The sequence below is a fragment of the Cydia pomonella genome, chromosome 19 (assembly GCF_033807575.1).
Source record: "Cydia pomonella isolate Wapato2018A chromosome 19, ilCydPomo1, whole genome shotgun sequence".
Lineage (NCBI taxonomy): Eukaryota > Metazoa > Arthropoda > Insecta > Lepidoptera > Tortricidae > Cydia > Cydia pomonella.
The window spans coordinates 4,586,572-4,599,151 of NC_084721.1; the positions used below are offsets into that span (position 1 = coordinate 4,586,572).

A 12,580-nucleotide genomic window follows, 5' to 3' on the forward strand; every position below is an offset into this window, starting at 1 on the left:
CATGTGTGAGTAAGACACCGTGCCCCACTTTTGCTATCTCAAGTGGACAGTTTTCTCTAGTCTGGTAAGAACACCTTTCTGTCTCAGTGATAAAGTTCAATTTACTATAACAAAAAAAGTTAAGAGTGTGTTCCACTTTATATCTCCATGGTTGATATATGTTTTTTTGTTTGTTAAAATACATTAGTAAGTTAGAAATAGCTAGAAATTCTATGGCTTTATCCATAATTCTAAGAAAACTTTACATCATTGATACATGTAAATATTAAAAACTAGAGCGGATCATCATCAAAGATGATCATGGAATCAAATGGGGATTAACGTTTATAGCTATATCTGAAACTACCTGCAACATGACAGCTGTCAAAGACCTCAGCTCAGTCAAAGTCATGTCAAAATTGACAAATGTTAATGCATGCCTGCCTTTTTGGCGAAAAGTCGGAAAATTAAAAATTACAATGTGATGAATTGAAAACATTCATCTTTGGCTAAATTATATTTTCTAACGTTATTTGAAAATAAAGCTGGCGTATACTTTGTTACGTCTTTATTTTAGTTTCTGTTTCGTTCCGTTATAATGCGGTTAATAGCGCGATCTACTTTTTTGAGACAAATATCAACTCTGTACTGCAAAACAAGTAGCAATAGACGGCGAGAATGCGATGTATTTGTAAGAGAGCAGAGGCCTATTCTCGCAAGAAGTCCCTTAAAGCTTCTGCCGCTGGGTTGTGCATATTACTCTGACGAAAAGAAGAACTTGTTTCAATTGGAAAAGAAAGCTGAGGCGTTGAAGGACGTATTCGAACAGAAGAAAGAACAGTTAAAGGACACAGAACATAGGATAAGACAGCGGGGGGAAGAGCTGGTGCGAGATATCAAACACCAGAAGGAGCTAACTGGACAGAAGCTGCGGGAAAAGAAGGAGCATTTAGTGAAGGATATTCTTGAAACCAAAGCCAAAGTCAGGGAAAGGTTTGAGGAAGCTGTTGAGGTGAAATCTTAGCTTACAACCTAAACCTACCTAAATCTTAGTTGAAGTAAATGAAATGAAATTAAAAATATTTATTGCAATTATAAATGTTATTGTCTGTTGTTACAGAAAGATAGAATGTTCACAATACCCAATTTCCTGTGTGTGACCAGGATGGCAATTTCCCCATATTTGGGGTATGTTATTCTACAAGATGATTATCACTTGGCGCTTGGTTTATTGACCTTTGCTGGAGTTACAGACCTGGTATGATTAAAGACATCTTAAGTGGATCAACACAGAATAAGCTGCTTTACACCATTCACACGACAATTTCCTCATGAGGCAGCTTGTTCTGTGTGGACCTGTGTACTTCTGTTCTATGAAGCTGAGCTAAGCTAAGCTGAAATGGTCTTAAATATAGTTTGAAATTAAGACTGAAGGCCCTATCTAAATATCTATAAATAAACTGAAGTGCTGCCATATACACGCATCAGTTCCAAGAGCTGCTATTGTATCAAATAAAATAATAATAGTAATAAATTTTGTGTTCTACATAAGAAAAATATTTTGCCTGTTTTTGAGCTTTATCTATTTTCTGTCTGTGTTTTTGATAAGTTATAATATTCATAAGAATAAACACAATTATATTGTTAATTTTTTATTACCATGTTTCAGCTAGACGGTTGGATAGCAAGAACATGGGAGAGCCAGTCCTCCCGCATGGGCTCCTTCCTCGACCCGCTGGCTGACAAGATACTTGTGGCGACACTGTTCGTCACACTCACTTGGCAAAACCTGATCCCACTGTCATTGACGGTGCTGATTGTTGCAAGAGATGTGGCCCTGGTTGTGGCCGCGTTTGTTATAAGATATGTCAGCTTGCCACCCCCAGTAAGTTTTTATATTGTTGTTTCGAAATTAGTCTATAACTTGTTTATAGTCTTATTATTAGTCATACAAAATTGATACAAAAGCATGAGGATGTAAATTGACCAATCAAACTGTCATTTTAGTATCTGAGATATATAAAATAGTGACTCATTGAAAATTCAGTTTCACCCAGTTTCGGCTAAAAAGTCATGTTTTGGCCGTAGTTTCGGTTTCCGACAAAGAATGGTCGAACCTTTCGGCCGGATCGAAACATACGAAATGGTATTTAATACAGTGAAACTAAACTATGTGACAAAAACTAAAAGTTGGGGAACAAGTAGGACAAGTAGTGGGGTAGGAGGAGGAAACACAATTCCGATAATGAGGGCGCCACTGGAAGGTCTACACAGTCTTAATTTGTGTATAAAAGTGGTTATATGACATTTTTTCAAAGATTTTAACAAGTCTACAAAAGTTTTGGTTTTTGCCGAAATTAGAACCAAAGCTGAACCATTTAAAAAAATCATGTTTCAGTTGAACACTAATCAAAATAGATCTTACAATGGAAACTATAATTAGTGGGCTTGAACCCGCTTATGAGGTACCCAGTAGTGGGATATTATGAGATTGCGATGATGAAGACTTAACAATAGGGACTTTACACCGGGGTACAAAATAAAATAATTATAAGAAAAACATAGGTAGCAGTTATCTTTTGCCACAACTCCTATTTAACTTTAATAAATCGGATAAAACTATAAAAAGTAGGTGGTTTGACCATGACATCACTTTTAATATTAACTCCATATTGGCAAATTGTTTTGACAGTTCTTTAAAAGTAACTGATTTGACTAGTAGGAAAGTACCCTATCAATTATTATTTTATGCTATGTATAGTCAAATTATATATAAAAAGATAAAAAGGTTATGATAAAAAGGCAATTGGAATATTATTCAAAAATATTTTCAATATTGTGTCATAATTAACCTTGGTCATATATAATCTGCGCCTTTGCCTAATTAGTTATACCACCATTGGTGTGCCCCTACCCCTAACCCTAACCCTTGAAGGCTTCTAAGGTGTGTATGTGCCAAACAGGAGCCTTAAAATATAGGCAATAAGGTCGTGTATAGACACGACAATTTATGCACTTTGTCCGTATCGATATTTTTAGACGTGACTGACCAACTAAGCATCGATGTTAATATTACAACAAACACTGTCAAAGTGCCATTACGTAAGGTTCATATTTGCTAGCTTTTTAAGGTTCCGTAGCCAAATGGCAAAGAACGGAACCCTTATGGATTCGTCATGTCTGTCTGTCTGTCCGTCCGTGTCACAGCAACTTTTTTCCGAAACTAAGAACTATACTGTTGAAACTTGGTAAGTAGATTTATTCTGTGAACCGCATTATGATTTTCACACAAAAATAGAAAAAAAAAATATTTTTGGGGTTCCCCATACTTAGAACTGAAACTCAATTTTTTGTCATCAAACCCATACGTGTGGGGTATCTATGGATAGGTCTTCAAAAATGATATTGAGGTTTCTAATGTAATTTTTTTCTAAACTGAATATTTTGCGCGAGAGACACTTCCAAAGTAGTAGGTAAAAAGTGTGCCCCCCCCCCCCCCCCTGTAACTTCTAAAATAAGAGAATGTTAAAACTAAAAAAAAATATATGATGTACATTACCATGCACCGAAAATTGGTTTGAATGAGATCTAGAAAGTAGTTTTTTTTCAATACGTCATAAATGGTACGGAGCCCTTCATGGGCGAGTCCGACTCGCACATGGCCGCTTTTAAAAAAATGGGAGTGTATGCCATTTTTATGTGTAACAAAAGGTGCTCATATTAATAAGATTTATTTTTTTACAGAGAACGCTGAGCAGGTATTTCGACGTGACACATCCCACCGCTCAACTCGCTCCCACATTCATCAGCAAAGTCAACACTGCCATTCAGTTACTTTTGGTACATATTTCTAACTAAAATCGCTTACCTACATTTTGCACATATCGCTGGCCCAATATTACAGGGTTCTATGTTTCACTTTTATCGAACTGAAATTTGAACATTGTTATAGTGACATTGAGTTGAATTTCAACTATCTTGAAAATTTAACATAGATAACCTGCAATATTGGGCCAGCGATGCCAGTTGACCTTCAGTGCCAAGCGCCCCAGTTCAATACAAAATGAACACACCTATACCTTGTTCTTGGCAGTGAATGTGTTAAGGATACGTAGTAGAAGCTCTACTGTTGTGAATCCCCAAAAAATGATGTCACAGCAATGTTGTACCTACTTAACCATGCCATTGAATGCGTCAAACCAATTGACTAATACTGGTTGCACGTTTCTTCACTAAGAATAAGAACTTTCTAAAATATGTTATCTGTTGTACTCCCACAAACTTTAACTATGAGTTTCTTTGTGACTGACACCTGGGCTATAACCCCGAAAATCGAAGTTCGTCAATTGCGGGTATTTTTCTCTGTCACTGTAATTGCGTCTTAGTGAGAGTAAAAGAGAAAGATTCCCGCAATTTGTGAATTTCAGTTTTCTCGGTAGGCCCCCTGCTCGCACGGAGCGAATCGGATGCAGTGTGCCATGTGCCTATATTACGTATTATGTGTAAGTACATACATGAGAGTCGTGAAACAAATAGGGTTGTTTCCATCTCCAAATCTTAGGGCAGAATGGTATCCCAATAAATTCGCTCAAACATCGGAGCGACGTGCGAATCGGATGCAGTGTGTCATGCGCCATAAACGTAAGGGCAATTTTAGACTAGCGTACTGCTTGTCCCTCTGAGTGATGATAACTCTTGTTTGAAAATCTGTGTATGCCCCAATTACTCTGAAGTACCGAAAAATATATAATGAACCAAATGTTTATTCCAGGTGGGCACAACCCTAGCATCTCCCGTGTTCGGGTACGTGGGCCACCCCGCGCTGCACGCGCTGTGCGGCGTCACGGCCGCCTCCACCGTGCTGTCGGCCGTCAGTTATCTAATCAGTAAGGACACATACAAAATCTTGAAGAAAAACAAGTGAATGTTGATCGGTAATATTCCTATGTTTGAAACGGGAAAGTGTAATAAAATGTATATATTATTTTTGTCTGTTTATTTCAATGCCAGCTTATGGCCTCTACAAACGTCACCGATAATCGCACGCGATTTGCAACAAGTACATTGCGCCATTTGATCGATTGAATTCGTTGCTTCTCCTTATCTGGCAGCTATATAAAATCGAATGGCATGTGTTGCACCGTCTGTGGAGATCTTCATCGATTCGTACCATAGACAAAGCAACCAGCACACGTGAAAAGTATTGCAAAATATTGTAGCGGTTTAATAGGCAGTTACAGTAGATGATGCTGTACGATGACATACTTTTTTTTTGTATTTAACTGATTGTCAATTGTCAGCCCTTGAAAACATGCAGACTATGGAAGGTAGAGGCAAGGAACAGAATCTCCTTAGGCAGAACTGTTGCAAGTGTCCAGCTGTCAGCTATAAATAATAGTTCCAAATCTCTCCAGAGTAGCTAAGAACCTAGGCGTTATTGAAGGAGTGAAGTGCGCTGTCTATGATTAGATTTTTTTCTCAAGTATTCTAGGTATTGTAGTGCCACCTATTTATGGTTTTTTGTCGGACATTTTGGTATATGCAGATTCTATTCCTTGCCTCTACCTTCCATAATGCGGACAGCGCCTTCTACTTAGACTGCTAGTTTGCGACTGTTGCATGACTTAACGCATTCACTGCCAGGGGGCGTGGCCTAGGAACAAACTTGTATGACGTTGAACGCATATATGCGTCGGTGGCAGTGATTGCGTTAATAGGTACGACACGTATTGGTGCGAGCGAGATGTATAGAAAGTAAGTTACGCAGACGTTAGCGAATATGTCAGTGTGAAAGTAGTGTAGCCGGACAATCACCCCAAAATAAAATTTTATTTGTGGAACACAGGTGATAGTTTAGGTCTTATATAATAATAATAATGATAGAGCTGTGTTTTGCTTATTCGCCTGCAAATGATAAAATTTAATAGAAAAATTGTAACTTAGTTTGTTATTAATAAATAAGAGTAGTGGGTAAGTATATGAAATAATACAATGATTACAAATATGGAATTGATTTATTTCGTTCTATTCATATGAATAAATTGCAAGTAAATTATCATGATAAATTACGCATAGGTATTATAAAAATATATAAATATAATGATTACAAAATTATACTTAACTAGGCAAAATGACGTTATCCACAAGTTGCCATTTTGGAACAATGGCTAAAGCAGCAAAAGAGTTACAATTTATAAGTGAGTATAACACTGCGGTACAGCAGGGCTATAACCGCGAAAATCGGAGTTCGTCAATTGCGGGCATTTTTCTCTGTCACTCTAATTACGGCTTAGTGAGAGTATCTAAAATAGAAAGATCCCGCAAATATGCGAATTTGGTTTTTCGCGGTAGGCCCCCTGATCGATGGCCTAAGGCCCTATATAAGGAAATGTTCTCTACTTTTATTCAACTACAGAAATGGTTGCTTTTTGCTGTCTATATGTCGGCGGCCGATCAGGCAGATCGTGATGGCTGTGTAATGTTTGACGGTAATAGTCAGTTAAAGTATAATAGGTAGGGAGGAGGATAGGTTCGTTAGGTTGCTTGTCGCTTCAGATACCCGAAAGGCAAACTGTCCAGAAAAACTCAGGGTACGAGACAAAGATTTTCACGTTGCACGATATGCCTAAGAATTTCAGGATCTGCATGCTTTTACGATCGGCCGCCGACATATATAATGTTGGTAACATGTGTTCCACCCTAGCGTCAAAATTACTGAGCCGATTTCGGTGGATAAGGTGTCAATCAATTCGTAGATTCCGTCTAAGCTAACTGCACCGTGTTTGATAACACAGGGTGTGGAAGTGTTATCATAAACGTCAAATTTCTATGAAATGATGACGTTTAAAATAACACTTCCGAGTCTTCCACGCTCTGTGCTATCAAACACGGCGGAGTTATTTATTCGGATGGCGCTGACGGTGACGTGGCTACGTTTTTAACCGATTACAAAAAGTAAGAGGTTCTAATTTAAACGAGATAAACCGTAGTTTGGTAGTAGTTTTTCAAATGTGTACTTGTGTCTATTGAAATTAGCTAAGTTAGGTATATATGCTGTATGTATACCGCTTTATATTATTATTCTATTAGGAAAAGTAATTACTTTAGAAACCATAGCCATGCTATTATTTATTAGAGTGAAGTTTGCGTGAAAGAATTTATTGAACATAATTCAAGTTTTATTTTATGTGCAGTAAATTAATACTAATAATATTAATATTAGTATAATCTTATTGCACAAGTTGCATAAGAACTATCGTTTAGAATTCACATAGCAGTCGTTATGCACGACGAAATATTGAACTGAATCTCCTGTAATGGAATTAGGTGCCGTCAAGTGAGGTAACTGGGGACTATGGACAATATTTTTGACTATGAACTAATCCAGCTAGTTGAAAAATGTGCCCTTGGGGAATCCTGATTTAAAGATTGTACACTGCTATCAGCCACGTACATATAATTGGGGAATATTTCTATTGTCTAATGTTACCCCTCCTGTCCCCAGTTATCCCACGTGACGGCACCTAATTTCAGGTATTTAAAGGATGTGCTGATCCTTCTTTTCCAAAGAATTAGTTGACAATGCGTAATACAAAATGGAAACATTGAGGATGAATATGAGTATGATTAATATGAGTTTTAATTATAAAGTTATCCCAATCTTAAAACACTGTGGAATGTCGAACATGTTTTAAGTTAGTAGTGGGTTAAATTTTAATACTATCACATTTCTTGTTGAAAACAGTTTTTTTTTTTTAAGTATTGTGTGTAACTCACATTATGTGTGATATAGTGCTCGTGGCTTACATAGAAGCCCAAACTTTAAATACTTGACACAAATAGGTTTCAAAAACCCTTAACTATTCTTACAAATAGTGTTGTTCTTGAGAAAAGGGACATTCACCATAAATAAAATTGCATAATACACGTGTTCCGAAATATCTGAACTTTAACTCAACAAAACCTTGATAATAGCATTGTGCTTAGATATTTGTGACCACCGAGCACGACTGTACCTGCACTTGTGTAATTTATGTAGATGTTCATAAAAGACGTCACCGCTCGCGTGGTTCGTGCGTGCGATGCAGTGTGACGTCTCTTAAATATGAATTGATACACTACAACACACGCTATCTACGCTTCACGCTCAGTACGCTACGTAACTATTGTTCAGCGATCTTAAGTTAGGAAATATGGTTTTATCTCATATTATAATTTGCCATTGTACACAACGCAGTGTGAACTTTGTGAGCTAATGCCCCTATTCTCAGTGAACATCTCAATAAGATAAAACAACGCAACCGCTCAACAATGAATGAGCTTCTAAATACATTAAAATATACAAGTTACAAACTACTTATCATGTTATGAATCTCAATCATATTTCTCATAATGGACCGGATGTGGAGAAGATTTCAAAGGCACAATGTACATTTAATCAGCTTCCTGTAAATAAATAAATAACTTATGGCATAAACTATACAAGAAATATTCATGAATAGCTGAAATTGATGTACATAGTGTATCAAGTATTAAACCTAGATAGGAAGTGGGTTATAAACCCTACTACTAGGCCTAATTCAGCTAACATTAAGTTATAGTTTTTTTTTTTACAATCCGAATGAGTTCTGTATTGTCTCATTTGATATCCTTGCAGGAGTATTGCACATTCTACTTACTTTACCGAAAAAAGTACATACACTGTAAATTCTTAATTAATTATTTCCCTAAAACTACCAAACTACAGACCAGTGCTATAACTATGGTCCACGTGTTCAAAACGTAATTAAGTTTAAATACCGGTGTTCTTTTTAGTTTAGTCCGAATTTTTTCTTTCATTTATCAACATATTTTGCCATACAATTACGACATTCATGTATAGTATAGATTTTCTGAAATGATTTTTACGCCTAAGACCCAGAAGATTAGCCATGTGGCAAACTAACAATGTCCTTTAGAAAGCAACCGTATCATGATAGTATTAAAGATTCAAATCTATGTAATAATATAAGCGCTCGCCTACATTGAGGTGGTCGATCGTCGTACATTACCAGAGCTGTACATAGATTTGAATCTTAATACTATCACGATAAAGTTGCTTTTTAAACGGCATTGTTGCTTTTACAAGTCCCTTACACGAAAACCGACCGCTAGCACAAAATAAACAATGGCTTTTGTTTAACCGGTTAGGGTCTGCCTAAAAATCATTTGAGAAAATTCATAGTATAATAATCACACCTAAATGAAGATATTTGAATAAATTTTGGACCATAGTTGGAAGCTGTTGGACTATATGTTGGGTGGTTTTATAGTTCACAATTAAGACATAAGTGGAGGACCCGCGCGAAATCACCTTTTCATACAAACATGGTCCTCATTTTCCTATCTGCATATTAACATTATTGAAAATTATTTTGACACAGTTTGTTGTATAGCAACTACAGCTATGCCCTATGTTTGACTTTTTTTCATTATTATAAGGGTTAGGAGCATTTAAACTGAAATGTTTTCGCTCCTAATTTTTACAATACTCAAAAAATCGAAAAAAGTCTAACATAGAGGCATACCTATGGTAAATATACATTAAATTATATAAATATATTTTCCATAATATCAATATCCAGAGAGGAAAATGGGGACTACAAACGTATGGAGATGCGGTTGTCCCCTTTTCCCTCTTAAGCACAAATTAGAAAAGAGGCTTCAATCAAGTTCTCTTATTACTGATGCAAAATGAGGCATAAAAAACATGTAGGCTGTATCTATAGCTTGAATCTATTACATGTTCTATTAGTAGACTAGACAAGCAACTATCTGCCTCTCAGAGCTCCCGATTGCTGGCTTGATATAGCCAATTGAGTTAGTTTTTCGATGTTTAATTTAACTCTACATTATTATGGATACATTATACTTCATTATAAAATAATACTAATACAAACAACATTCAAATAAAATATGGCAGGTATTAATGTTATGTTACTACAAAATAATCAATCTTGTTTTTTACCAAACCTTTACCACTTTTACTTTATCTTTGGATAAACTATTTTACAATCAGAACATAAAATAATAAGTCTCATCAGTTTACCAGTTTCATTACTTATGTTAATAAAATTACAGAAAAATATAAACACAATACTGAATTACAAAATTATAAAGAAGCCTTCGAAAATTAAATGAATTTATGAAATTTATATTCAATGTCAAAACAAATTAAAACTTAAGTATAAAATTATAAAAAATGTACAAAAATATAAAGGGACAAAACCTCAATTAATTGCACAGAATTATTTACAATTTACACACAATGAAGAAATGGTAACAGCACTGGCGCACATTAAAGTTATAGCTAAGCATTTACTTAATTATTACAATTAACTTCATGAAGCATTTGTTGAAAATGCACATATATTAAATGCAGGTTAGTGAAATGAAAATGTGGCTTACAAGATTAGTAAGTATTTATCCGACCTTGTTGATGAGTTCATCACAGATGGCCGTCAACTCCTCATTGTCTTTGATCTTCTGAGCGAGGGACTCCTGCAGGGAGGAAGCATGTACTTCACTCTTCTTCAACATGGCATTCAGCTTCAATATATCAGCCTGGTGAGTCTTTTTGACTGAATCAAGCTCAGCATTGGCCTTGTTTAGCTGCTGCATGGCATGTTGACGCAAAGTCTCATACCTTGCTTCTAATTTCTGTATCGCATCATTGTTTTCTTCTACAGACCTTTTCAAAGCCTCCTCATTGCCTTTGTAGCCTTGTATGATGACTTTACATCTCTCATATTTTGTGTGAACATCATTAAAGGCATGTTCCATGGATGCCAGATGTGATGCAGCTTCGTCTCGTTCCCGAACTAGTGTGACTCGTTCCTCCGCCCATCTCTTGGCTTCAGCTTCTCGTTCCCCTATAAGGGATGAGATGGTTCTTTCATACTCCTCCATGACTACACTCATCTGTTTGTTATTTTTAACTTTTTCCGCAACACGCTGCGAGAGAGCCTTTTCTTTTTCAGCATATTCTTCATTTTGTTCTGAGAGCTTTTTGACTTTGGTCTCACACTCCTCGAGACGATCTCTTAATTCCCGATTGAGATCTCTGAGGTTTTGTGCTTCTTCCTCTTGAGCAGTGAGCAGTTCCTTAACAGCCCGCAGCTGTTCGACAGTGTGGGGGTCCATGTCTGACGTGCGGGTTAGAACTGGCGGGGGTGGAGGGGTGTTTCCTCCCAAGCTCAGAAGTCTGTCGATTGTAGCAATAGCTGGTGACACTGTGTTCACCTTAACGGGTGTAACCTTCGGAGTTGAAGACAGCTGACTTCTGTTCACTGCGGGGGTGACCACCTGCGTGGGTTTCTCGGTATGACCACTATGACTTGGCTGAACAGACAATTGTTGCATTGAGTTCACTATATTTTGCTCCGTACCTGACATGGTACTGCTAAAAGTTTCTCACTATATCTCAAACACAGTGTTCATTGACGAATCTTATACCTGGAAATACATAATGATACTTAATATAAATATCAAGGTGAGTCAACTGGAGTACATATTTTACTCGGTGTCCTAATTAAGTGAAGGCCAGCATGATACTTTTGGAGACAACAAATTGTACCGAAGCATCTCAATAAAAAGGTCAACATCCTACGCTCGGAAATATAATTCCTAATACGATATGATCATAAAGAAAACCTTCGAAAGCAAACTTACCGCATGTCCTTGAACACTGCGCACTTGGATAGAAATCACTAATTAGGAATACAGATAGATTGGAATCTTATGCCAATGCCTGCACTTTATAATTAAATAAACATTCACCACAGTACAAACTTTATTAGGAAATAACGATGATGACATCAGTCAAGTCCGTCCACTACCAATTACTGCCAGACCAGAGACAACGTGAAATTGACAGCTCTGTTTAGTGTTCCAGGTGTGAAAAATAACGGACATAACAGACGATAGAACATAGTGAATCACTACCTATGTACGGTCTGTGCGACGGAGCAAGAAGCGGAATGGCTGCTGTAAAATATATTGTTATCGCATAATAATCTTGATCCATAATAAAATAATGTCTCAATGGAAAATGCTGCCCCCTGTAAGTAGTAATGGCGAACTTGAAATGCAGAAACATATTTAATAACATAAGTGCCAATTACATCCACACTTTACCAAGACGATTTCGGGCCCGAAAAATAATATTTTTCCGATTCACAAATATCGGCACATCGTCTACAATATTGAAAATGTGTAAAAATATAAAACTTGACCAGTAATATATGATCACGCGCCATATTGCGGAATTTAATTGCAACTTAATTTTTGATACTAACCGGAACTGTCACCCTATACATGTGAATAACAGCGCCCTTTTGACAATTATCATATATTTCTTTCTGGTCGGGCTTTAACGATGTGCTGATATTCCGTAAAACGAAAACGCTTATCAGACCCGAAATCGGGAAGTGTGGATACTGTGGATGTAATTGGCACTGTATCATTTATTATAAATAAATGATACAGTGCCAATTAAAAATTGTATATTATGATGTCAATAACAATGAAAAAAATAACGATGATGAACTCTAGCCCACGTAGG

At 36.6% G+C, this 12,580-nt stretch overlaps 2 protein-coding genes across 2 annotated transcripts; one reads left to right on the top strand and one right to left on the bottom strand.

Moving 5' to 3' along the window:
• The first annotated feature begins 405 nt into the window (after window positions 1-405).
• On the top strand, window positions 406-4,963 carry LOC133528673 (probable cardiolipin synthase (CMP-forming)). Its single transcript, XM_061866138.1, has 5 exons — window positions 406-991; window positions 1,100-1,237; window positions 1,649-1,864; window positions 3,724-3,819; window positions 4,751-4,963. The coding sequence occupies exons 1-5, from the start codon at window positions 578-580 to the stop codon at window positions 4,901-4,903; spliced, it is 1,017 nt and encodes a 338-aa protein (XP_061722122.1). The 5' UTR covers window positions 406-577; the 3' UTR covers window positions 4,904-4,963.
• A 1,011-nt stretch (window positions 4,964-5,974) lies between these two features.
• Window positions 5,975-11,886, bottom strand: LOC133528674 (transforming acidic coiled-coil-containing protein 3-like). The gene is made up of 2 exons (XM_061866139.1): window positions 11,689-11,886; window positions 5,975-11,472 (listed from the first exon to the last, which is right to left on the bottom strand). The coding sequence occupies exon 2, from the start codon at window positions 11,410-11,412 to the stop codon at window positions 10,441-10,443; it is 972 nt and encodes a 323-aa protein (XP_061722123.1). The 5' UTR covers window positions 11,413-11,472; window positions 11,689-11,886; the 3' UTR covers window positions 5,975-10,440.
• Between the last annotated feature and the right edge of the window lie 694 nt (window positions 11,887-12,580).